This window comes from Lacerta agilis, chromosome 1 (assembly GCF_009819535.1).
Source record: "Lacerta agilis isolate rLacAgi1 chromosome 1, rLacAgi1.pri, whole genome shotgun sequence".
NCBI lineage: Eukaryota > Metazoa > Chordata > Lepidosauria > Squamata > Lacertidae > Lacerta > Lacerta agilis.
Window position 1 is genome coordinate 40596152 of NC_046312.1, and position 27528 is coordinate 40623679.

Sequence of the window (27528 nt, forward strand, 5' to 3'; positions counted from 1 at the left end):
TCCTCACAGAGATGTGTCTGGCATCTTCATTGTACAGCTTTAGGCAAATGCTGCAGACACACTTCTTTACCCTGGCTTTTGACACCAGAGATGTATATTTTTTGTTGTTGCTCAGTCATTCAGTCATGTCCGACTCTTTGTGACCCCATGGACCAGAGCACGCCAGGCACCCCTATCCTCCACTGCCTCCCGCAGTTTGGCCATATTGGTATATTTTTAGGACTTACCTCATTTCTGCGATTGTAAGTTGTTCTAAACTGTTTTTAATGTTTTGTTTTAATTGTAACCTGCCCTGGGACCTTAGAGTGAAGGGCAGGTGATCAACAACAACAACAACAACAACAACAACAAGTAGATTGATAGTTTTGCTCATTTTTCGCAGAATCATTTATTGTGTTCAAGTGGCTAGATTCCACAGGGAGTGGATCACAAGGTGTTGTAGGAAACAGTTGAGTTGCTTACAGGTAAATACCTGCCTTTTTATAGGCTGAGGGTTTGTGTCATTTTTAAGTTGTGATGCTGCTTATTATGTTATGTATTTTATTAAATTTATTTTTAATGTCCTTGCTTATATGAAACAGATAGGTAGCTGTGTTGGTCTGCTGTAGTTGAAACAAACAAACAAACAAAAATCCTTCCATTAGCACCTTAGAGACCAACTAAGTTTGTTCTTGGTATGAGCTTTCGTGTGCATGCAAACTTCTTCAGATACCAGATGCTTATATGTGTTTCATATTGCTTATCTTGTTGTAAACAATTATTGTGACCAGTTTTGGTGAAGGGCTGTGTATCTGTTTTTAAATTTTATTTCAGTTTGTATGCATGCCCAAAGCGACTCGCAACACAACAGAAATGCAATTTATTACAACCTTACAATAACACTTGAATACAAGTTCCTTTGAGAACATAATGACAATCCAAACAACTCACTTTGCTAACATAAACGTTACGACATTTTAAATTATTATAAAACAAGCCATTAATCATTAACACATACCAATTTTTATCAATCAATCACATATTACATATTATCAATAATAAAACCAGCAGACACTGCCTGGTAGTACTAAATCAAATGATTTAAAAGTAACGAAGTGTGTAATATTTTTTTTTCAAGGCTAAAAATTAAAGTGCACACAGTTCCTATCAGTTTGGTCCTATTTTATGAAACGCATAGCAGTTAATAAATTTGCACTAGAAAATGCGTAAAGAGGCTAAAAGTTAAAGTACATATACTTCATAGCAGCCTGATCATATATCATAAAGTGCTCAAACATAAATCTCCTCTTATTACTCCTCACAGGGAGCTGCCCTCCTGCCAACACTAAATGGCTTCAATCCCCTCCTCCATTCTGTTCTCTCTAGGGCAGGGCAATATCTGGTTTTCAACTCAGCGATATATCACCAGCTAAACATCACAATATAATGGTAGATCACAGTATATGAACTAAGGATGGAGCTATATAGAGGCATTGGCTGGCTTCCACGGTTTCCCCCACATTGTGATTTTTGCATAGTGCACACATCGTGATTTGCAATATATTGCCAGGTCAAAAAACAATGAAACCGATAACATGATATGGACTCTAAACCAGTTTTGGATGATAGATTGATATATTGCCCAGCCCCATTCCTCTCACTGCTGATTCCTATTGAAGGCATCAGATATGCACCCTAGGTTTTTGTGGTTACATGAAACCAACCTGCTACTCCCATGGGGAGACCCCACCCAATACCCTTCCTTTCCCTGCCTCCCATGCAGAGAGGGGAATCTATGCCAATACAGTAAGGACAGTGTCCCTGCCCCTCACTTGTCCCCCGAGGGATGACCCCGCTGGCCCTTCTGGGGACCCCTTCCTTCAACTTGGCCTTCCCAAGGAAGTATCTCAGGTGTTGCTGGTCAGGAAATCCCAAGGGTTAGTGTTACTTCCCTGAGCTGCCAAAATGTTCTCACTGCACTTAAAGCCCTGTCAGTCCTCAGCAGTGCAGATGTTTTAGGAACAGGGAACATACCATAATAAAAACCACCCGCCACCCCAGCTGAGAAGTTACAGCCCCTGCTGGCAACTGTCAGAGTTGCTGCTGCTATAAATCATTGAGTTTTTGGAGTTTACGCTATTGTGATCTACACCACACAACTCTGAAGGTCAGGAAGAACTTTAGTACTTTTTGTCCTTTCTTGCGGGAAGAATGTGCCTGAAGGATCTCTCGCCCCCTCCGCAGCTTATGCTAAGAAGGAGCAAGGAATAGTTGGGCCTTGCAAAGATCTGTGGGTACTTCAGTCATTTACATAGATTAACCCTGGGGGATAATCTATAAAAGCTTCATTTATAGGGCTAGTCAGCTATGGATTTTGTTCGTGGTGTGTTAATATACTTGGACTTAAAACAAAAGGGATAAGTCAAAGTGCATTAACAAACCACAAACAAAATCCATAGCTGGCTGGGTCTATAAATAAACTGTCGCAGTGACCGCACAGCTTTTGCTAAACTGTTGCTCCTTTTCAGTTTGGGGTGTTTGGGTGTTCAGCTCTGCAGTTGCTCTGTTTGCAAATACCTGTACAGTCAAACCTTGGCTCTCAAACGGCTCTGTTTTTGAATGTTTCGGCTCCCAAACACTGAAAACCCGGAAGTAAATGCTCCAGTTTCCGATGTGGCTTCCGCTTGAGTGCAGGAAGCTCTTGCAACCAGTCGGAAGCCGCGCCTCAGTTGTCGTGCCTCAGTTTTGGAAGCCGATTGGGCTTCCGGAATGGATTCCGTTCGACAACCGAGCTTTGTACTTTCGCTGCCCCAGCAACGGCGTATTTGAAGTGGGACTGAGTAACAGAGAGCCACGATGCTTCTTGGTTATAGCCAAAGATCTGTGTGGTGGCAACGTTTGCCACTGGCAAAAATGTAAATTCAGTTCCTAGAAAATAAGCTCACTGTGCCTCTGCTGAATACTTCCAAAGGACTTGGATGTTGCAACAACTTTGGGGCCTGAGGGAAATAGAGGCACAGATGGCATGTGCAGGTGGGAGAGTAACTGCGGATAGAGGACTCGGCAAGTCATGGATATACCTGTCTAGAAGTATGTGCAGCCCTGCTGCTTTGTCTTGAGCACCTACCTTGCTTCTCCAGGCTGTTCTCCGCACCCCTCAAGGATGTGAACTTCACATTCCAGAGCTGACAAACTCAGTTGCTTGTGTTGTAGTTTTCCATACGCTGACTGGAGCTGCCCCTTTGGGCTTCCTCTTTTCACACCCTTGCTTCAAAGCATACATCTTATAGGCAGTCTGTGTGTATGTGTGTGTATGTGCTTTAAAAGCGGTTATTAAAAACTAAAGGGTGTAATTCAGTATTCATAGAATCATAGAGCTGGAAGGGTCATCTAGCCCAAATCCCTGCAGTGCAGGAATGTTTTGCCCAACATGGGGCTTGAACTCACGATCATGAGATTGAGTCTCCTGCTATCCTGTTGCGCTAACAATAGCGGTCCACCAGCACAGGCACTGCTGCTTGCCCCGTGGAGCGATCTCCCCTCTCCTCCCGCTTTGCACTGTTCCGGGGGGTCCTCCCAACCGCCCCGAGTGGATTTGGGGAAGGTGCAGGGAGAGAAGACAGAGGAACGCCTGGTTAGAGTAGCAGGAGTCCTTCCTCTGGCTTCCGCTAGCGCACTGGGTTAGTTCAATCCTGCCCTATGTGTTGTCTTTTCACATCCATTTCAAGTGCAGTTCAACAACAGTGGGTGTGTTCACACGTGATGATAATCCAGCTGCCTCTCACTCCTGCTTTGCTTCTCTGATGGCGAAAGCAGGATAAACAAACCAGGAAGCCTTGGCTTCCTGTTAGGTCTAAACCCAGGGATTGTGGGCTTTTCCCTTAACAAGCCACAGTTTCTACACAGACTTTAGCTCAAATTGGACATGGAACATAAAAATGCAGATTATTAGTCACCCACTTCTGGTTCGTGCTTGTCCTCCTCTACATTTGCTACTTTGCAAATCCTCTCTCTGCATTTTCATCCTTCCTTTTTGAACTCTTATTTTCCCGCTCGCTCTGAATGCATGTACTCTCATGTGTCTGTTACAGAAGTGAGCAACTTATTCAGCACCAGATTAGAAATCTGCATATTTTAGATGCCTTTGAGCATGATTTACATATTTTCATGAATGTGACAGATGTTGAAGTATAGTTGGTAGACATATGGCATTTAACCTAAAATATTATTCTGAAATTGTTATCCACGACTGTGAACAACATTGAATCAGCTGTTATGTCTTCCCTCTTCAGGCATTTCAGAATGCTTTTGCGAAGGAAATTCTCTTCCCACCTCTGCCATCAGGTCATGCCAGATTACCGGTAGTTCCTTTTCCACTTTTCATATCAATCTCAAACCAGGTGGTTTATAATTGACAATATAGGAACAGAATCTATCATTCATGTAGCATTTTTTCAGCACACTGACAAACTGTGAAATCACCACATGGTTCTAAAATTTGAAACAGTCTGTAGCTTTCTTGTAACTGAAAGAAGCAAGTCGTACATTGAACATTTGAATAAATTTAACTTTTGCCACAGCGAAGGGTGGAAATATGCAGCAGATCCTATGCACCTGCTACATAATTGGGAATATTTATATTTTTTATTTCCCTTTTTATTTATTGGGGGGAAAATTATATACTGCTGGCTGGCATGTACTGTGGGTGCTGAAAGGATTGGCTTGATTGCCTCTGTGATCTTCATCTGAGGCCCTTTTTTGTGTAGTTCCCCTGTGAGAGGTCTGGAGGGTGGAAACACAAGAATGGGCCTTTTCTGTGGTGGCTCCCTATTTGAGGAATGGTCTCCCCAGGAAAGCTCACCTGGTGTTGTCATTACATACCTTTAGGTGCCCAGCGAAAGTGTTCCTCTTCAACCAGGCCTTGGGCTGATTAATATTCTACAGCCTTTGGAACGTGTTTGGGGGGGTTTTGCTTTATTTTAGTTCTAACTATTTGTTTTGTGCTTTTAGCTTGTATTTTTATCTTGTGAGCTGCCATGAGATCTTTGGATGAAGGGCGGTATATATCTTTAACAAACAAATAAATACAATGTCGTGCTCAGAGGCTTTGCAAATCTTTGGGTCACCTTCATAAGCAACCCCTTTTTATGCTGGGTCAGACTATTTTGTCCGTCTAGCCCTGGAGAGTATCCATTGATGAGCAGGGGTCCTTCCCACCACCTGCAACCTGATTCTTTTAATTGGCAGCTCCAGGGGTTGAATTGTGGACGCTCTGTGTGCAAATCCATGTGCATGGATAGCTCAGTTGGTTAGAGCATTGCAGGGGGTTGGACTAGATGATCCTCAGGGTCCCTTCCAACTCTACAATTCTATGGTTTTACCACTAAGGCAGAGGTTTTCAACCTTTTTGTGCCCATGGCTCCCTAGACCAACAACATTCTTTCTGTGCCACCCCTGTGGGGCTCAGGAGCCCAGTTATGTCACCCCTTGCCTGCAGAGCCGGCAGCCCCTCACCACCTTTCGAACCCCCTCCCTTGTGGAGGGTTCCTTCAGCGTTCAGCCTCCCCTCCCCTTCCCTCTCCTTGGAAGTCCTCCAGGCAGCTGCTGCCCCCGCCCCTAGTCTCTGAGCTGCCCCAAAGAGAGGTGCCCCTCACACTGCCCCACAGGTACCTGGGACATGTCTATCCATTCCCTACAGTAAGGGCTGGTGGACCGGCTGGCTGGACTTCCTTGCCCGCTTGCTTGCTTACTCTGAAGCCACTTCAGCTCCTGACAGCCAGTTTCCCCTGGCCAGCCCCAGAGACACCATTCGCCTATGGAGCTTATAGCCAGGGCTGCTGCAACAAACAGCCATGCAAGCCTCTGGGAGGCAGATATGCAAGAGGGCATCAGAGGAGGGAGAAAAGGAAAGAAAGACAGAGGCCAGTGTTGCCCGCGGCACCCCTGGCCTTCATTCAGGGCACCCCAGGGTGCCACAACCTTCAACCGCTGCTCTAAGGTATGATTTCTCCCCATAAGGAACAAGTTTGGATTTTCATGGATTTGCACAAAGTTCGGTAGTGTTCCTAGCTGGTCCTTTCTTGCTTCACTTCACCTTTAGTCTGACTATTATTAAATCCTCACAGTCAGTTACCTTCCCATCGGAATAAAGCTTGGTGATTGTGTTATAGCGTCAATGAAAATATGCTGTTGTCCTTGTGGGTTATGTGCTTCTGCCAAGCGATTCTCAGCACTACTCACTTGGCCAGAAATTAAGCCTAGCCAGCAGTGCAAAACCCCAAAGGATTTTAATGTTTGCAATTAGAAGTGGGTTCTAAGGGAAGGTGCAAGCATACCGCAACGGACTCCTGTGTAAGCGGTGAGCCTGCAACTACTGCCTACATTCATATGTGCTTGCCTCATGGCCTTAAAATCAGACATTCCAGCAAAGGCAAGCACTGGGTTTGATAACAGCTTAGCGTGTCCTATAATTTACTGTGGAGTGTGATTGCTTGACAGTGATATAATTGCTAGGATGGGGTCTGCACCCGCAGAGATTCAGGGGACCCATATGTTTGCAGCCACCGTATTCAACAAGAAATAAAATTTTAAAAGCTGCTTACTCTGCATACGCTTGCATTTTTGGTCTGACTGAAAAGATTACCAGCAGGTACGCCAATGGTTATGTGATAGCTGGAAAGATCAGCAGCTCTTTTTGGCACAGATTTCTAGAGCTGAGCAGTGAAGAAACTGCCAATTTCAGAAATGGCCCTTATTCATAGCTGTACTTTACTTTGCAAGGGAGGCAAAGACGTTGTTTATTCAAAGTTTTGTGCAACTAGAATGAGAAGCGTGTAGGGAAAGACTTCTGAGAGTTTGGACGTGTAACTTTTGCATTTTCAGTCAGTGTTTTTTTAAAGGATTTTTTATGGACCACGAGGAGGAGAGACTTCAGTTCCACTGTATAAAATACTCCAGGTCGTACCTCTGGGTTTTATTCTGGGGTGCTCCAGCGACTAGGGTTCCCCATCATGTTCCCAACCTGTCTTAAACCGTATTCTAGGTCAGGGGGTGCAGAAGACAGATATATTGATTTATTTGCAGTAAATCAGTAACATTTTCTGTATCTGTTGTCAAGCAGCTTAAAAGCTTTCCCCTCCCAAATTAGGCTGACCAGAAAGAGGGGTGGGTGGTAGCGAACCAGGAGTGGATTTGGGTGTGAAAACGGTCTTGTGAGATTACTTCTCGTACTGATCAGCAAACTCCTTGGCTGGGCATTTCCTAAGTTCTCAGCATTCTTAGCGGAGCCACTATTTTGCACCTGGCTGTGATTGGTGGATGTCAGTGGAAAACAAGTAGAACCTGCAAACCTGGAGCTTGCCCACTCCTGCTCTAGGGCTTGGTGTCACTCTTGACGAGGACTGCTCCGCCCTGCTCCACTTTTGCCGCTTGCACACACCAGACACTGGGCTTTGCCAGGTTCAGCGCAAGGCGGGATACTGCGTGAAAGTCGAATTTTGACAGGTGCCAGGAGAAGCTCTCCCTAAAGCCACGAAAGCCCTCGCCAGATTTAACTTGACAAGTTTACTCATGGGGCCTGTATTTATCTACACAGTTATGTCTATACTAATTATACGTCAATTGGTTTTAAACTTGTTTCCTCAAAGGACCCTGGGAATTGGGAGTGGATTGCCAGGGCCTCCTCTTAATGCCAAGTGCAGCGTTTACGTTTTATGGTGTTAGTTTGAGTGTTTCGTCATCAAGACGCTGGCAGCTCTCCTTTTTTTTTTTTTTAAATAAGAATTTATTGGCATTTTCATAACAAAACATAAACCCACACCCACACCTACATATATAAATCAAATACAAACACAAATACAATTCTTCTTGTTTACACACTTAAGAAAATATTCTAGTTCCAAATCTTGACAATTGACTTCCCCCACCCTCTCTCCTTCGGTTTTATATCCATATAATGTACTTGGCCAATAATAAATTATTCCTATTCCTATTCCTATATTCTACTTTAATAACTTCCTTTCTCTAAAAAATTTATTCACTTAATAAAATTCAAACCTTAAACAACAATCTTAATAACAATTCTTTGGATCTTAACAAATTATTCTTATATTAAATCTAAACTATTCTTCTTCCCTTAAACTGCTGCTCCTTAGCCTCCCTTGCCCAAATCACAATTGCTAGGAGAGAGGGGTTAGATGGCCAATGTGTTTACTTCTACGCTGTTAATACACTTGATTAATTGCCAGGTCCGTGGTGTAACTAGATGATGAAACTCGTCTCTGTACTTTTTGACCTGGGACACATAAGTTTGCAACACTGTTCAAGTTAGGTAAAGGGAAGTGGACGTAATCTTTATGGCCATGCTAGCATTAACTGGGATCAAAACTCAAGAATTGCTGTATTAGATAAGACTAGTAGCACATTCAAACCAGCATTCTCCCCCCCGCCCTTATTAGCAACCGCTATTTGTTCTAATAGCCTAATATATCGCCACCTCCAGAGATTTAAAAGCTATTGAACAATCCTGATTTGAGTTTGATTAAGGACTTTGAAGATGCTGTCACTTTAAAAGGACTGCAAATTTCATACCTTAGTCCCAAAATAATTAGCTGTCCTGGGGCATGTAAGCCTTGTTTTTCAGAGCTATGGAACAAATCGTATCAATGTGATGAAGCCTCAGTTTTGATGCAGCGTGTTCCACTAGGTTCCTGGGGAGGTAGTGCAGAATTCAGTCTGCCACTTGATGTATTGGCGCCTGTGCTGTCACCATAAAGGTGTGGTTCTTGAAAGCTTTAAATCGTATGCAAAACATTCCAGATTGCGGTGGATTGTACCCAGTGCTTGGTATGGGGAGTTCCCCCCTTCCTTTGCTCTTTTGTGTGCCCCCGCCATGTGCTGTGGAGTGTCACCCAACCCTCTGGAGCAGATTTTGAGGATGCATGGAGAACTGGGGTGGGTGTTCAAATGCAGCACTAGACTGCTGTTAATTGAAACTGGAAGCACAAGTTTCCAATCTTCCTGTGGCCCATCTCAAAAGAGGGAAGGGGGAGCACACAAACTCAAGATTTGAGCATGTAACAAACCATTGTGTTCAGACTTGGCCGATATGTGCAGAGTAGGAGAAAATAAATTCCATGTGTTTATCTGCTAAAAGGCAGCCTAGAGTTTGGTATTTGTAGAGTTTGGTATATGGTATATAAGAAATGCATGTAGGCTTGCCAAGTTGCAATGTTTTGGGTTTTTTGCCCATTTTAATGGACTTTCATGGTTTAAGAACTGTACTTCACATTCTGTCATGGCTTCACAGTTTATGGAATTCTTGGTGCGAGTCACTTTAAATGTTCTCCCTCTGTTGAGAAAATGAAATGAATGATCTGCGCCAAGATTGAGATAGCTGAATTGTCCCGTCAGAGGAACAGCAACAATGGTTCAAAATGAGCCACATACTTTTAACAGAAGGAGTTGTCTTTGCCCAGCATTTCTAAAACTGGCTCCCTCAGCCAATAAAGCGAGATGAGCGCCGCAACCCCAGAGTCGTCCGCAACTGGACCTAACGGTCAGGGGTCCCTTTACCTAGTTGGACTTTACCCATTTATTGGAAGGAGAAACAGAAGTTTGGGCTTTGTTGTATCTGCTCTGCCTCCTGGAAGACATAGAGGCTTCCATCCTACCTTTCAGCAGATAAAATGTGCAGAGGTTTCAATGGGTGACCAAGGACAAGCTACACATTTGATGCTGTCGCAGGGTGGACCCTGTGTTTTTAACCGAAAGCAACCTTCAGAGGTTGAATGAAGGCTCTGGGAGAGGGAGGTGGAGTTATGATTACCTGCACCTTTTCCAATTAAGGGCAAAAAAGCACTGGTGTCTTTGAGAGACTTCCCCTCCTATATTTAAAGGGAAGAGCAGGCTCTTCTGGGTGTCCCCTTCCTATCAGATGTGATGCACGCCTTTGATTGCGACTGATGTTCAAAATGTGTGGCAGGCGGCAGGCCTCAAATGGAAGCTTCTTGAACAAATGGGGGGGAGCCACTGCAGCCGTTCTGCACCTGTGGAATGCTTCCAGTTGCTGTACCTCAGAGCCTTGTTGCTTGTCTCTTTCAAAATAGGAAGTTTCCATGTGATGCACTGCATTATTCTGGATGTTTTCTCAAGTGGGTCGCAAAACCCTGGAGGGCAAGACACGAATCCACAAATCATGCAAAAAGCTAACCCTTAAGCGCAGAGCTGCAAAGATGCCTCATCTAACCTATCTAATAAACCTTTCGTATTCTAGCCATCCAAGATGCTGTCTTGTGGGTGGCCGTTTCCTACTTCCTTCCAAATAGGCCCACAAAGTTTCACTATCCTGCCCGCCCCCCCCCCACAACACACCTGCGTTCTTGATATGTGCCTAAAGATGGTAGAGGGCGAACCAGCTTTTTAAAAGTGTGCATGGTTCTTCCTTAGAATCATAGAATTGTAGAGCTGGAAGGGACCATGAGGATCATCTAGTCCAGTGTTTTTCAACCTTTTTTGGGCAAGGGCACACTTGTTTTATGAAAAAAATCACGAGGCACACCACCATTAGAAAATGTTAAAAAATTTAACTCTCTGCCTATATTGACTATATATAAAGTAATTCTCTTGAATAGGAATCAAATAAACACAATTTTTCCCACGGCACACCAGGCAACATCTCACGGCACACTAGTGTGCCGCGGAACAGTGGTTGAAAAACACTGATCTAGTCCAACCCACTGCAATGCAGGAATATGCAGCTGTCCCATACCGGGATGGAAGCTGCAACCTTGGTGTTATCAGGACCACACTCTAACCCACTGGGCTACCCAGGCTCCAGGCTGTTGCCGCATGCAACCAAGTGAGGTGGCTATTAACAAGCACACCTTTATTCTTCCTGCATGCCTCTGTTTACTGTGACTGCCTGGAAGCCGGCAACATATTCCCACCCTCCTCCTATCAGTCTCTGCAGCCCATTTCTGACACTGCGCACAGTGTGCTTTCACTCAGGCCCATCGCATTTCCCACAGGGTTTCTGTGGCCCAGGCCACCACCACTCTGTTCCCTTCTGGTGCTTTTTGTGCAGATAGAAGCTCCAATAGATTATGAACCGGTTTTTAGAGCTTTTTAACAGCATTTATTAAACATGAATTAAAACGGCACACTCCAGGATCCCAATTCCCATACGACAGCTTAAATTTTTTAAGCAGATTGCCACAAAATAGCTGCTTCTGCTGAAGAGCCGTGTTCGATTATTAACACAGAATGGCATGAAAGGGGGAGGCGAGGGTGTTCGTTACTTTGTGTGTCACATATGGTGTTGTGTTTACACAACACAACACACACACACACACACACACGGGGCTGCCATTTTGGCTCATGTTGCCCTACAACCCTCCTCAGTGCACACCCCGCCCTGTTGCCAGCCTTTACACCTCACCAGGGCTCTGACACTCTTCCCATGGCAACCCCCTCCACCTTTCCCTTCCCACCCACACAGCTATCAAGCCCCCTTTTAACCTTCCCAACCTCACTTCTGGCGTTGCTTCTCTCTCTCACTCTACAGCCCTGCTTTGTATCCTTGCATCACCTTCACGGCTGCTCCCCAGTCATTTTCTCTAACCTCCCCGTCTTGCACACAGATCACCCCCTATGTTAGCCTCCTGGATCTTCCTCCCCCACCCCCATTGTAACTACTGGCCCTCCTCTTCCACAGTCTCCTTAGTACTAGGGGTTTGAACTTCCACCCCTATTCCCATGCCCCTCCCTCTCTCCTCTTTTCCCAACACCTTGCAAGGCCCCCTGTGTACAAAGTGGGCTCATCTGAACATGTGCAAAGTTCCTTTCCTACCCCTCCCTGTGTTTTTATTACACCATCCCGGGGCTGAACTCCTTAGTATTTTACACACACACACACACACACACACACAAATACATACACACACACACACACACACACACACACACTCGTGAGCACGCATGCACACACACGCCTGCTCCTACCTTCCAGACAAATGCATACATGCACTCATCCCTTTCTATCTCTCATATGGGCACTCACAGAGACGACCAATTCTTCCACACACACACCCCCCCCAAAGTAGGTTTTCCCACTTCTGTGGAAGAACTGCAAGTGAAAAATTCTCATTGGAAACAGGGGTAGATGTGGTTTGAATGAAGTAACTACATCATAAATAGCGTTCACCCAGCTGACGTGATTGAGGTAGCCCACATCTGAGAGAAGAAAGGGAGGCTTAGTAGTAAGGCGTTGGGCCTTTAGCCTTGCGTATAATTATCAAGCTCCGCAGTTTGGAATAAAACCCCATCTTAATGTATCTAGGTTCTTAATTTGACTGGAAAGCTCTCCCTCGCTGAAAGGGTCCGCATTTTTTTCCCTACAGGGCAAATGCTTCTAAAACATATCCCTGCCATCTCTTGGTGTATTGTGCGATATTCTCAACCCGTGATATTAAGACATTTTCCTCTTTGTTCTCAGGGGTGGACATTGATCCTATGACGCATGCCCGGAAGAAACAGCTCTTACTTCTGAAACACTCAGCTGGTTCTGCTGGCCAAGCTTTGTCACCGATTGACGGTGAGAGAATGGATAGGACTGAGGCGGAGGATTGCGAGCGAGGCAATGGTGCTGAGGGGCAAACCTGCCAGAGTCGATTTGCAGGCGTGAATAAAAGCAGGAATTTGCAGGAACTCAGAAAGACGTATCCATTGAGAAAACGCCTCAGCTCATCCGTGGATAAAAAAACATGCTCCGTGCTCCTCACTAGATTGGAGGATGTCGCCGGATCCCTGTCGGAGGAGACTCAGAGTGAGATGAAGAGAGGTCTCGCCCATTGTATGGATGACTTCAGACCCGCCTGCCTTCCGGATCGCGTTCAGGTCGTGAGAGCAGCGAAGCAAGAGTCATCGGCAGGGAGATGCACAATATCGTGTTCTGGGACCGGGCGGCAGGGAAACGATGCTTGTCTTGCAGAACCCAGGAAGCGCAGGCTAGCCTCGCTGAACGCAGAGGCAGTGAACAACCTGCTTTTCGAACGGGACGATGGCTTAATAACTGGCCGGCGTTTCCGGAAAGATCCCCCCAAAGTTGGTGGAGTTTGTTGCACTAAGAATATATGCTGCAGTACTCAGGGCACTTGGCCCTCGGTGGAAAAGCAGAGCTCCAAGGCAGCAAAGGGAAAGAACCAAAACCGGCCGAGTCCGAAGTGTGCTTCTCAGCCGCTGGATGGTGTCGTTGACAGGAAAGGGCGGGAGGACAGAGGGATTTCCTACCACCCTGCTCCAAAGAGATTGGCCAGTCTCAACGCCACGGCGTTTCTGAAACTGACCCATGAGAAAGACCAGCCGCTGAAGCCCAGGAGTAAATCCACTGGTGAAAAAGAGAGCAAGCCTGAAAACCACGGTTCCAAATCCAAGCTCAAATGGGCCAAAGCCAGTGGGAAAAACTGTGTTAAATCCAAAAAGGAAACGTCCACTGTAAAAACAGAAGGTCACCATAGCTGGCAAGGAGTCGCTGAGGGCGTATTTACAAAAGCGGCCCATCAGGATCCTCCTAGAATTTTGGGGGAAACGGAATCTGTCAGTTACGAGCCGCTACCTAACTCTTGCGAAGGCCCAGAGGGTTTCTATCACAGACTGCCTTTGCTCATGGGTGGGCAAGCCTCTATGAAACCTGAATATGGAAGACCCGGAGAGAAATCTCCAACTCCCAAGCAGGAATTTCATCAGCCTTCCTTCCCAGTACCTCAGTTCCACCCTTTGCCCGTGCCAGGAAACCATACGGATTGTGGCTGCCTCTACGAATCGTCGGACTTGACTCCATTGAATGGGTTTTATGTTTATTATGGCCAAAGTGGATACAATGATTACACTCACTGCTCTGTTTACCCGAAGGATGAGCTGTCCCAGGCGACGGGTTGCGAGGGGCTTTTGGTATCTCCGGGTTCTTTACCTCCAGACCCCTCGTTTCAGCCATTTCACTGGTGTAGCTCTCCCTACTGTTGTGGGGAAGGACCGGCTATTAACAGTTACAGCCTTTGTGGAGTTATGCACGTACCCGAGAGCAGAATCAGTACTGTGCACGCAGGGCGGAACTGCTACCCTTATAAGATGCCTTTTGCAGCAGGTAAGTCTGAAATGGGATTTCCCCACGCCTTAAAAAAAAGAAAAAACTTGGCTGCTAATACTTAAGAGTTCTTGAGGCTTTACAATGTGGGTTGCCGGCTTTTTACTGTAGCCTGTTGAGAATGAATTAGTTTTGTCTACGTGATCAGGTGCTGGGATACTGTGCTAGCCTTGACATTTACATTCCTTGAAGCGACTGTCTCATCTTACTTCCTACCATGACCTGTCTTGCAGCGATATGTTTTAATGGTTGCCCATAGCAGCCCAGTTTCTCCTACTAGGTGGCTTGAAATGAATTATCTGTTTGCAAGTGGGGTACACATACTGTGTGCTATATTTGCCACGTGAGACAAAAGGCTTGCAAACTTACAGATTGTCCAGTGTGGGTATGCAGCTTCAGGATTTTTTCCTCAGAAAAATTCATTTATGAAAAGAACCTGAGTAGAAATGTAAAGTTTCCAGAAATTTAGAAACCGTTGGGGGGGGGGGTGGATTTGGAGGGTTGTTGGTTTTTTTTTTTTTTGGAGGTAGGGAATTTGAGGGAAAATAAGCAGTGTTTGGGTTTTTAGCACCCTTTACACTTTGAAAGTCAGTTGGGTACTTTAGGAACATAAAATATATTATGTTCCAACTTTGCCATTACATTATCATATTTGGTATATTAGAAATGCCATTTATTCAGTCTATAATTACGTATTGAATTTCCTTTAAAAAAAAAAGTTTTGCTGCGCTATAAAGAACATGGCACCTCTCATTTTACCAGTTGGTGAGGAGTAGGCAACCCCCCCCCCCAATAAAAACAGGATAAACCATCAACATTAGAGTAAAGAAAGAAAATCACTATGGTTTGTATTCAAGTAAGTCCTATTCAAGAGCATACCCATTGAAATGAATGAGCCTAAGTCAGCCATGCTTCTTTCAGTCCCCCACAGCACTCATTTCCATAGAAAGAAATGTGAAGGCGGATGGGGGAGAGGAACCAAGACTCAATGAATATTACATGAAATTTAATCAGTCTCATTTTCTGAGCTATTATTATCAGCTTCTGCTTCTTCATATTTGTCATCCTATCCATCAAGCACTTCTAAAACTTGAAGTAATGCTTGGATTGAAACAAATTTCTCTGCCCTTTCACATGTCATACGCCAACATTTTTCAATTTGGGTGGGGGGAATTAAAAAAAAAAAAGAAGGCTTTGCAGGAAAATGAAAGCAAAACACTCCCCTCCCCTGATTTTTTTCCAGAGTTCTTACGTGCCTTCATATATTTAAAACCAAATAGTTTTAAGTGTGGGGAACTTCTACTGATAGTCTCACATTTCAGTGGTAACCCAAATCTCATATTTTGGTTTGTGCTTGTTTTATTTCCAAGTGAGCAGCTCAATCATTAGAGGGGAGTATGGAAGGATATTATGGAGGGTGCAGGGGAAAAAGCAGCTGCCCGGCTTTTCTAGAGCTCCACATATCTGGCTGCTAATATGTGTACGGCGCTGCTGATAACACGGAGAGATCCTGGCTGGTTGAATACTACCCATTCCCATTATGCAGAGGAAGGGCAGGCAGTTTGGTGGTCATACTGAACAGCATTTCAAGCTGCTCCTCGTCCAGAGGCACTGTGCCCCACAAACCTTCCTCTGGTGCTCTGGTACTCGGAAGAAGCCAATAAATTATTATATATTTATTTACATCACCCCCTTACAAGGCGGCTTACAGATTAAAAACAAGAACAGCTAAAGGCAGGCATAGGCAACCTCCGGCCCTCCAGAAGTTTGGGACTACAACTCCCATAATCCCTTGCTAACAGGACCAGTGGTCAGGAATGATGGGAATTGTAGTACCAAACATCTGGAGGGCCGGAGTTTGCCTATGCCTGGCTAAAGGTATGCGAGGAGGAAATCATTAAAAAACAATTAAACATTGATAGAATTAAAACTAAGACTTACATTTGCCAGGATTGCATAGCGTGGTATCCTACTTAATCCTCAAAAGAGGGACAACTTTTCCTGGCCTTGATTCTTCCTCTTCACTAGCAACCAAGCAAGTAGCTATTTACAACCCTCTGTTAAAATAGATTACGGCTTGGGTCTAAAGATTCCTCTCAACATGCCCTAGTGCAGGCATAGGCAACCTTCGGCTCTCCAGATGTTTCGGACTACAAATCCCATCATCCCTGACCACTGGTCCTGTTAGCTAGGGATCATGGGAGTTGTAGGCCAAAACATCTGGAGAGCCGAAGGTTGCCTATGCCTGCCCTAGTGGTTGCCTGAGCACATTTAGGGGTTATTCTGTTTTATTCTCCATGTGGTTTTCAGTGCAGCCTATCCCACTGTGGAGGGTCCCCAGACATTTTGGGGCTAAACTCAGAGGCCTCAGTACATATTGCACAGTTCTCTTTACAGCCCTTAGTATTCTTATAGAGAATTGAGTTGAGTTAAACAAAAAAGATTCTTAATTCTGTACCACACACTTTTTCCAGTAGGTCGCAATGTTGAGTTCTCCTCAGTGTCTTCCCCTTCCCTAAGCTAAAATTGCACTTGGTGGATTTGTAGTTCCAACACTTTTTAAAGCTTTCCTACTAATTTCACACACTTATAGATCTGCTGGCAGCAGCTGCCCTCCCTGGCCATGCCAGGAATTGACTTGTGGGAAACTTCCATCGCAGGACCTATGCAGCTGTACCACTTGAGTTATGACCCTTTTACAGAGGGGTAAGTGGTGACTTGCCAGTCCCTGGCCCCCAGGATCAGTCCGTAGAGCATAAACTATTGTGTTGCATGGCGATGACCGGTGATGATAGCTTTCCACAATTTTACCTTACAGAGAGAAGCAGCCTTTTGTAAGTTTGTAAGAAAACTTAAGTTCTGTTTTAAGTGATGAAGTTTACATTAAGGTTTTGTTTTAATCCAATTTAATGAGGGAAAGCCATGCTTGTTACAGAAAACAGCAAAAAACTAGTTTAAAAAAAATAGATAAGTGGGTTTTTTTAATTAAAAAAATTGCTCTAAAAAGGGTTTTATTTAATTAAGCCATGTTTGCAGTAGAACCATTGAAATCAATGGACAAATCAGTAATTCCGTTGATTTTGGTGGGCCTACACAGAGTATGACCCCAGTCATATACAACCCATACATTTTTGTTCAGGTTCTTCTTGTTTCCTATGTTCTTACTCAAATCCATGTAAAGAGAAACCATAGCTCAGTAGGTTGAGCACATGTTTTGCATGCACAAAGCTGCAGGTTCAATCCCCAGCATCTCCAATGTCAAAGGATTTCTCTCTGCCTGGTACCCACCATAGCTGTCAACTTTCCCTTCTTTTGTGGGAAATTCCCTTATTCCCACGTCGTTTCCCACTGCAAGAAAAAGCTATGGTACCCACAGAGAGCTAAGACCACTTGAAGTAGACCAGTCTTCCACAAACTTGGGTCACTAGAAGTTGTTGGAGCTACAACCCCACCATCCTTGACCATTGGGCATGCTAGCTGAGGTTGATGGGGGTTGCAGTTTGAATACCCAGTGATCCACAGTTGGGGAAGGCTTGTGCTAGATGAACCAAGAGGCTGGCTCCATATAAGGAAGCTTCATAGGTCATTTGTTTCAGGTACAGCTTCTGGTGTCTGCATAGCCGGGCTTCATCAATGTGTGTTCTCTGGGTCTTTCTCTTACTGCATTTAAAATGTTGATCCCAATGATTTAAAAATGCTTTTCACTGTTGCTGTGCTAGGAAATTCTGTGTCTAGAATAAAAGCTGCCGGACTATGAAATTCTATATCTGTAATAACTGTTATTTACACAATTAGTCAATAAAGAGGTGTAATTTCCTCTCCCCAAGATGGCAGTTGCCTCTTCGGACATCTCTTTCTGGCTGTGCACAGCCATGCTGTGAAAACCATTTTAAGATTCGCAGGAAAGGATAGCTAATCCAATTAAACTGCTGGAGGGTTTTAGGTAGATGGCTGAAATGTTTAAACTAGGACTATGGGATAAGATGGGCATTACGATTTCCTCCTGCTCCCAGAATATATTGCGGTTCAAAAAAGAAGCATATGAGCAAAGAGTATATTTGTGTAAATATGTGTGCTACCATAGTGCCATTTGTGTTCTCACCTGGTGGATTTATGTGCCTTCAAAATCTTACCTTGGACTAAAGACTTATTGATTGCATAACACATTCAGGAAATTGGGGGAGTGCAGACTCTGTAAAAGGGGGGCAGTGCCCTAAGCCACATTGTGTTATGATCAAGAACTTGATTGTAGTTTAGTTGGCAGAACTGGGAAGGTGGTGTAAATATTTTGAGTCATACATGGGAAGATCTTTCATCAGGTTTCACCTTTCTTAGAAAGGGATGAAGTTGCTAAAGGAAGATGAGTGTCCTTCATAAATTAGGAGGTTTGAGTGGTGGAGGAGCCATGCTGGTCAGATCAAAGGCTTATCTGGTCCAGCATTCAACCAAATGCCTATGAAAAGCTTCCCATAAGCAGGTCATGGGCACAATAACACTCCCACTCACATCCCCCTGCAACTGGTGCTCAGAGACATACTGATAATATATAGCTCTCGTTACTAGTAGCCATCAACAGCTCTATCCTCTGTTGGTAGTTGATGGTACTCAGGACAGTATGCAGTCAATTGGTCTATAGGTGCCAATTGGTCCAGTGGCCGTTGAAGCCCTCCCCTCAACTGCCTGTCTTTCATCTGGCTGGCACAAACAATCCATGTATCACCTGTTACTTCTAAGTTGGGTCAGAAGCAATTGCTAGAAAGTCACTTGTAGTTCTTTCACTTTCCCTTAGTCTGGCAAGAAGATTGTTGCAGACATCAGAGTGACTGCCCTCCTCCAGATCCATTGAGTGTCATGGAGGTGGCAGTAATATCCAATAATAGGTGAAATACCACTGGCAAAATGGAGACTCCTTCCACCAGTCTCCCCAATGCTTGCAGCGAGACTTGCTAGCTGGTCAGTTTAGTGGCTGACTGCACAGATTTGTGGCATGGATCTGTCATGGTATTTTTAATTGTGATATATTTGGGTTATTCCTGCTTTAAAGGTGTGAGCTGGTATTTAGAACTAAGTAAGGTGGATTTACTTTCCGAGTCTTCCATAACTCAGGACATATCAATGTGATGGTTTTGTGATAACAGCCACCTTTGAACAGCTGAGTGTTCAGTGACGTAATTAAAACATGCTTTGTGCAGCGGAGAACTACCATTTAGCCTTTTAATGAACTTTTGTGGGAATTTTTGTGCTGGATCAGGTCACCTAACTGAGCATTCTCCCTCTGCCATTGGCAGCCAGACACGGCAGAGAAGATCAGAAACAGGTCAAGACAGTTGTGTCAGTCCCCCGTTGCCACAGTGTCAAGATACTCATAGATGCGAACGCTCAAGGTGGAAGTTGTACTCCTAGCCTCTTGGTATCTGTGTTCACCTAATCCTTTGTTTTAAAAGCCTTTTATCTTAGCACTTCAGCCAGCACAGTATTTTGTGCTGGTGTGTTGGATATTCTGTTCAATGCAATGTTTGAAGTATTTTGTCCTGACTTAAACCTGTTGTCTGCCAACTTTATTGCATGAGTCCAGTCTTGAGACAGTGACTCCTTTCTTCCCATCTCTGTTCCCACCCATGAGATTCCAAACTTCTCCTGTTTGTCCTCCCTTCCCTTCCCAATCTAAAATGCTTGCTTTGTTGCAGCAAATTGAGATTTCCTTCTAGCTGCTTGTCTATTTTAACTTACTTTTTTTGCATTTATATCCCACCTTTTTCTACATTGTTGTCTCGCTCTCCATTTAATTCCCACAAACCCTGTGAGGTAGGGCTAGGCTGAGAGGGAGTGACTGGCCCAAGGTCACCCAGTGAGCTTGATAATCTTTGGTTGCTTCCCTGAGTCATGCAGGAAGCTAGAATTCATCCCTTACCTCTTTGTGTACTGAGACATAGTGCTAGAGAACTATATTTCAGAAAGACTGGTTCTAGGTGCAGGATTTCTGTCATTATTATTTGTGTCTGAATGGCTCATTCAATCACAGGTCAGCACCTGCAGCCTGAAGTGTCAACAGCCCAAATGCAGGTTTGTCCAGCTCATTGAGAACTGGATTTGAGATGCAAAAAGTGCTACTACTCCCCAGGAGAAGAGACCCTCTCCAGAAAGCTCCATTCCAGTTTCTGACTTCAGGGATTCTGCACTGATGTTTTTAACATATCAAAAGGCGAGGCCACCACAACTCAGGGAGCCCTGGAAAGGTGGCTGTGCCTGTAATAATCAGGTCATTTAAAGATCTTGTCATATTTTATTAGCTGTCCTTGTTTTTACAGCTGTGGCACTTGCTTGTTAATACTCCCATCTCTGAGGAGGGAGGACTGCTTCCCAGCCTTGTTTTACAGCTTGCAGAGTGGGAGGCAGAGGGCAGCAGTTTCCCACAGCAAAAAGCCTCAGCCTTACTTTGCTTCTTTAGATCGAAATCAGCTGTGGCATTGATTCTTCTAATTTGCTGGGATTTCCAAGGCTGCGTACGTAAGGGCCGCCACTCATCATCGCAGCATCCATTTCTGTGAACTTTCTCACTTAGCGGAGGCCGACTGAAGTTGTTCTTGCTGGCTATACTGAAAGGTTCAGGCCAGCCTGCTCGCGTGGGCTTATCTTCATGTTTGGAGCTCCCTTCTTGCAGCATTGGTCAGGTCATGAGCTGGGGAATCATAGACTCATAGAGTTGTAGAGCTGGAAGGGACCCCAAGGACCATCCAGTCCAATCCCCTGCAATGCAGGAATCTTTTGCCCAACGTGGGGTTTGAACCCACAACCCTGAGATTAAGAGTCTCATGCTCTACCAACTGAGCTAGGTAAGCACCTTTCCACCGATGTTTACTCTTGCCATTCAAAAATGTCTTTGCGCCGAGGCGTGTTTGGCTGTGACAGCTAGGATCCCCAGTCCCATATAGGAAGCAGCCTTTTGCATTATTTTGGAACAGTTCAGTCATTCTCCTGTTCTAACTTTTCCTAAGAAACTGAAGCCCTTTTTGCGTGCATTCTGCCAGGAGGAACCGCTGGTGTTTTGGTATTGCTTTTATACTTGACTTGGTAGGTAGACCAGAAATGTGGCAGCAGCACCCGTGCCACTGTTGTGGCAGCTGCGTGCCCAAGAGGTTTGGATTTTCTGCGTGCGTGGCAAGCAGAAGAGGTCTTCTCATGTGAACTGTTACTGAATCATAGGGATCTTCCACATTTTCTTCTGGTTGCAGGAGATTTCTTGGGGGTGGGATGAGAGCTTCCCCCCTTCATCTTTTGTTACTTTCATTCAAAATCTAATAATATGGTGCAGATAACCCCCTCTGGGACACCTGAAGCGGCAGCAACTATGTAGGGACTAAGGAGAAGAGCATCTGATAGCATGGGGAAATACAGGAATCTTTTTCCTGGAAGACCCATTTTGGCTTCTGTATCTCAGTCAAAATCGGTTTGCACATTTACTCCCCCCCCCCACTAAAAACCTGCCCTTGAAAGAGAAAGAAGGTGCAAGGAAAATGAGACTTTGGTTCTTGAGGTTGAAAATATGTGTCTGACAAATTTGGCACTGGACAGTCAAGTATTTTGAACACTGAAAATGCTGCGTAAATACTGTGGTGGAGGAGGTGAACTGGGCAGAAGCAAAAAGTATTTTTTTATGGAGCCAGGATGTCATTCTTTCGACTTGGCTTCCGATGGTAATATTTGTGCTTAGTCATTGTTAAGCAGGGCTTTACAGTTGTGCTCTCAGGAACCATCCCAATAATTCCCCCTTCTTCCGACAAGCAGTGCCTCACGCTATATTTTGCTTTCCCTCCCTCCTCATCTCCTTGTAGACAGCTGCAAGTCCCTGGACCAGCTGAGCCTCACAATCCCTGTGGCAGGGCACCCTGTTTCACCTGCCCACCCACTCTCAGGATGTCCGGTACCAAGTGTGCCACCAGCTGCAGAACCTGTTCCTCACTTGCAGACGCCCAACTCGGAGCCCCAGACTATGGCCCGTGAGTGCCCACAGAGCTCCAAGCCTCCCAGCGGCTCCAAATCAGGCCTCCGCAACACCGCCAGCTGTTTACATGTGTCCGACAGCAAAACCGTAGGGGGTCACTCTCATCCAAAGCAGCAACGGATCAACCGGAGAAGAGCCACCAATGGCTGGATACCCATTGGAGCAGCCTCCGAGAAGGCTGTCTATGTTGTGGTAAGCGGCCTGCTAAAACTGCGGGTTTTTTCTCCAATAACGAGGTTAGCTTATGATGGGGCTTGCTTGCTGGCACCTTCAATATACAGCTTTAGGCACCAAGCAGAAACGTTCCTCTTTAACTAGGCCTTTGGCTGATTGGCATCCAATGCCCTTTTAAAATGTGTTGGGTTGTTTTTGTTGTTATTATGTATTTTGTGGTTTTATGTTGTAACCACCTTGATACCTGTGGGTATAGGGGAGTACAAGTCGTACCTTGGAAGTTGAATGGAATCCGTTCCGGAAGTCCGTTCGACTTCCAAAACGTTCGGAAACCAAAGAGTGGCTTCCGATTGGCTGCAGGAGGCAAACAGTCACTTCCAGGTTTGCAGCGTTCGGGAGCCAAAACGTTTGAGAACTAAGCTGTTCGAAAACCAAAGTACGACTGTATACAATTTTAATTAATGATGATGATGATGATTGACTTTATGTGCCCTGCCCTGCCTCACCCTGCTCCTGCTTCTGTGTTAGAAAAAAGTACCGGTGGAGCCTTGTTAGGCTTCAACATCTTTCATCACAGAGCATCCTTGCATTAAGTGGGACTGCCCTGTGTTGTGTTTTACTGCAAAGAAGTTTTAAACAGATTCTTCTCCTGGGGATGTTAAGCCTGTGGCCAGAGTGCTGAAGTACCCCACTTTTTGCAGAGCTGTTTTCCTTAAAACCGGTGTGAACAAACTGAAGTTGCTTGAAGATTTCTTTTCCCTTTCTTTTCTGGGTTTCATAATCATTGCCTTTCATCTGAGCAGCATGTTTTGCTTCTGAAATTAACCTGCTGGGAGGAGAGATGCATCCTGCTGTTTTGTATGCCGCAGCTTCTCCATGGGTTCCTCTGGCAGCGCAGACACACCCTTTCTGGCAGAAAGATTTCTGCTTGGTGTAGGTGGATTCAAGGAAGCTGGCGTCTGTTTCTCAGCATTGTTTCCCTGCCTCACTTCTTTCCTCGGCGCTCTCTCTTGTCAATATTTGTAGAATGAACCAGAGCCAGCTGTTCGCAAGAGCTACCAGGCCGTGGAGAGAGATGGAGAAATCATCCGGGTCCGAGACACAGTCCTTCTGAAATCTGGACCACGAAAGAAATCTATGCCTTATGTGGCAAAGATATCGGCCCTATGGGAAGACCCCAAAACAGGTATTGGATGGGTAAATGACTGCATAGCCATCTTCTTTGTAGACAGGGAGAAATGGGATGGAAGGTAGCATGTGATGGATGGCTTGTAAATGTGTGCACGCGCGCGCGCGCGCACACACACACACACACACACACACAGAGCTAATACTGAATTTATTTATCAAAGAACTAAAGAGCTAGAAGAGAATTGGAGGGTCACCCTGTCCACCTTGCCCCCACACCTCTGCCAAAGCCCCTATATTTTATTAATGATTCCATCCAAATTAGAAGGAAGCAGAAGGCCCATTATGTCAAAGTTCCCCATGGGGCAATAAGTAGGCTTAGCAGAACACGTTAAGGAAGTGAATTGTGAGTGCACCATCTCAACAGAACCCAGCCACAGCAGCCACGATAACATCAAAGCAGCGCTCAGCCCAGTAGAACAGGAGATCTCAAAATAAAACAGTATCACAAGGACAGCAGCCCAGTTAAAATCCTAAAAAAATGTGAAAAGTTGGTGGTCAACAAATGAGTTTTCCATGTCCCCTTAAGGGGCTGTAATGATGGAGCCAGTTGAATCGCAGTTGGAACAGTTTCACAAACATAGGGTCACTGCCGAAAAAGCTTTTTCCCTTCTGTCTGCCGGCGTGATGGCTCACACACGGCAAGCCTCTGAAATAGCTCTCAACACACAGGCAGGCTGATGAGACTGAAGGCAGTCCTTCAATAACCTGGCCCCAAACTGTTCAGGGCTTTAAAAGCCAACAAGAGACATTTAAATTTGGCTTCGAAATCTAGTAGCATTGGCAGCGTAACTGGAGCAATATAGGTGGTGCCAGTACCCGGGCCTCTGTGTTTTGAAACAGTTGGAAGTTTCTGAACTGTCTTTAAAGACAGACCACAAAGGCACCGTATGGCAGTGATGCTCCGGAAACCTTACATCAGGTGTGGGGAACCTTTGGCTCTCTGGATCATGCTGAACTGTAACTCTCCGCATCCCTTCGTACTGAATGGGAGGCCACTTCAGAGGCTTCTGCAATTGTCATGGAAAGAGCCTTTTATTTAGTGCTTGGAGAGTTCTTCAGCCTCTGTGGCCAGGTTTTCTGCAACTCCATGCTCAAGGTGCAGGGGAGCAATCAGTTGCTCATCCCTGAATTGCACCCTATGTGGGACACAAGTGCATCTGTCCCATTTCAGAGAATTGCATCTGGCTGGTGGCCCTCTCTGTTGCAGAGAAAACCAGTTACAGGTAGGTAGGTAGCAATGTTTGTCTGCCGTAGTAAAAAAAATAAAAAATCCTTCCAGTAGCACCTTAGAGACCAACCAAGTTTGTTATTGGTATGAGCTTTCGTGTGCATGCACACTTCTTCAGATACTGAGAGCCAGTGTGGTGTAGTGGTTAAGAGCGGTAGACGCGTAATCTGGTGAACCAGGTTTGCGTCCCCACTCCTCCACATGCAGCTGCTGGGTGACCTTGGGCTAGTCACACTTCTTTGAAGTCTCTCAGCCACACTCACCTCACAGAGTGTTTGTTGTGGGGGAGGAAGGGAAAGGAGATTGTTAGCCGCTTTGAGACTCCTTAGGGTAGTGATAAAGCGGGATATCAAATCCAAACACCTCTTCTTCTTCTTCTTCTTCTTCTTCTTCTTCTTCTTCATACCAATAACAAACTTAGTTGGTCTCTAAGGTGCTACTGAGAGAAAACCAATTTAATTATTTTGTACTAGGAGCTGCTGCTCCATTGCCAGTCTTCCCTTTACACCCTAACACAAACACACACAGCCCATACAAAAAAACTCTTCCTCCATCCCTTCATAGCTTGCCCCCCCAACCCCCATTCCTGCAGGCTTCCTTCTCTTGGCCAGGTCAGCCAAGAGTATGTGAAGTGAAGTAGAGTAGAGTGAAAATCTTTATTCCCTTCATTTCCCTCCCCTTGCGAGCAACAACAACAACAAGGGGAAGCACAGGAATGATCCCTGTGCTTATGATCCCTGAGAATTTCTCTTACTGCTCTTAAGAACTGCAAATTCTGGCTCTTGCCTCAAGCCACGTACTTGGGGAACGTGCACCCTCAAAACAGTTGCACTGTATCTCTACTGATCGTAACATCTGAGCAACACCTGCTGCCACGTGATTCTTTTAACAGCCAGAATCTCAGAAGCCACTAATTAGACTAATGTTCTTTATAGTTCGCATTCTGGGAAATAGCGTCAAGCTCTGGTTTCTGCCTGCTTTGTTATCTGTCTTCTAGCAGCTAGGATCATGCCGTGCTGCAGGTGGGAACAAAAAGCAAAAGTACTGTGTGGGAGCAAGGTGGTTTCTCCCTTTCCGGGCCAAGGGGTGGTTGGGTTCTGAGGTGAAGTTACTTAATTTGCTGAAGATGACTCAAGGCTTAAAAGTCAAATGGCATTAACTTTAGTGGGAAACCTTACATATAAATGGAAAGCAGTTGGGGGACAAGCAAATAAAGATTACTTTGTGGGATTTTACCACCTTTGTTAATGATAAAACTAAGGGTTTATCTCTTCCTTCACAACATATGAGGGTTTGGACATCTTAAAATAAAGTGCTATTTAGGTAGATTTGCTATATTTTGGTACGTGTTATGCTTCACATTTCTTTGCCACACTTGCCTGTTGAGGAGTAACAGGACATTCTTACGACACTTTGAACCAAAGGATCTGTTGGTTGGGGGAGGAAGGGAATTAGTTTTGTCTCAGTTAGTTATTTGAGGGTAGTATAATAGTGTGATGCAATTGTTTCAGCATCCACTGCTTATGTATTTACTTATTCTTGAAAACTTAACAAAACACCTTTCAAAAAATAAAAAGTTACATTCCAAGTGCCAATAGTAAAAAGGGTACAAGGAGCATCCAAACCTTTTGGCTTCCTAAAGAAGAATGCTGTGCAATTGTCCCAGAGTGCCTACAGCTGAGGCTTTGTGTGGCTAAGAAAGCGGTTTGGAATTCTAGAGCTCTCTAATCCAGTTTTAGTTCAGCCTCTGGTTCCCATATGATGTTGTACTATAGCTCCTGTCTTGTCCTCCCAGCTCAATGGTCAGGGATCATGGAAGCTGAAGTCCAATACATATGGGAACTCAAGGTTGAAGAGCATTGCTCAAATAAAGCTTCAACCCGCAACCATGTTGCCTTGTTTTGATACGGCAGAACCACTACCTTGTTTGTAGAAGCTGTTTGTTGTCGCTCCTGAGACAAGCTGAGCAGCCCGAAGGAAGTCTATAAACAGGCTGACCCAAAGCTGCAGTGTGAAAGACTGAACTGACTAGAAGAAGTCATTCAATCCTGGGCAAATAATTAACTGCTTCCATGACTGTTAATTTTGTGGGTGAAGACACGCACAAATTTTTAAAGTGGGGATTGTCACATAACTTACTTAAATATTTCTTAACAAGCCTTCCTGAGACGATTCTAGAGTGGTATGAGTATGCACAACTCTTATTTCTGCCACAAAGTCAGGCTCACCTTATAGCCGAGGGAATGCTAGGAGCCCTCTCCTTTTTGCTATGTCTGTGCTTCTGCTGATGTGCGAGATTTATTTGAAAACCTACCTTGTCTGCTTCCAGGGGAGCTGATGATGAGCCTCCTGTGGTATTACAGACCAGAGCACACTCAGGGAGGCCGCAATCCTAGCATGCATCAGGTGAGTTGAGTGTGTCTGTGTGGTGGTTAGGATGATCAGGTGGGGATCATTGTGCCGTCATTTTCTTGCAGGGAGAAGGGAGAGTGATTAACATACCTCCCTTACCCAGGTGTTGCCTATTTCAAAACATTTGGAATCTTCTATTCCTGATTAGCCAGGCTATCTTTTACTGTAACCGTAACCAGTGAGTTTGATAAGTAAATACCTGCTGCATCTCATAAATTGGCAAGTAATCTGAGTTCTGGTGTAAAAATGGCCCTCTACTGCCTCATTCAGAACATTCGTGATTTTACAGTAAACTTGTAGCTGCTCTGGAAGTGTGCTGTGAAAGGCTTTCCCCTTTTTGAATGCATGCAAGTTAAATGTGCATAAGTTGGGAGTTACCTGTACAGTTGTACCTTGGTTGCC

At 45.0% G+C, this 27528-nt stretch overlaps 1 protein-coding gene and 1 non-coding gene across 3 annotated transcripts in view; one reads left to right on the forward strand and one right to left on the reverse strand.

Annotated features, from left to right (window-relative positions):
* BAHD1 (bromo adjacent homology domain containing 1) overlaps positions 1–27528 on the forward strand; it is a 56787-nt gene that overhangs the window by 24253 nt on the left and 5006 nt on the right. Inside the window, exons 1-5 of one of the 2 annotated variants that reach the window (XM_033145275.1) lie at positions 447–464; positions 12473–14119; positions 21952–22313; positions 23322–23481; positions 27044–27120. In XM_033145275.1, coding sequence (XP_033001166.1) covers positions 12490–14119; positions 21952–22313; positions 23322–23481; positions 27044–27120 — 2229 coding nt within the window. In that variant the 5' untranslated portion in view covers positions 447–464; positions 12473–12489. Of the gene's footprint in view, positions 1–446; positions 465–12472; positions 14120–21951; positions 22314–23321; positions 23482–27043; positions 27121–27528 lie in introns of those variants that run through there. The other variant, XM_033145266.1, reaches the window with a different exon arrangement.
* TRNAK-CUU lies at positions 20886–20958 on the reverse strand. The gene has a single exon. It is a non-coding gene; the product is annotated as a tRNA-Lys (tRNA).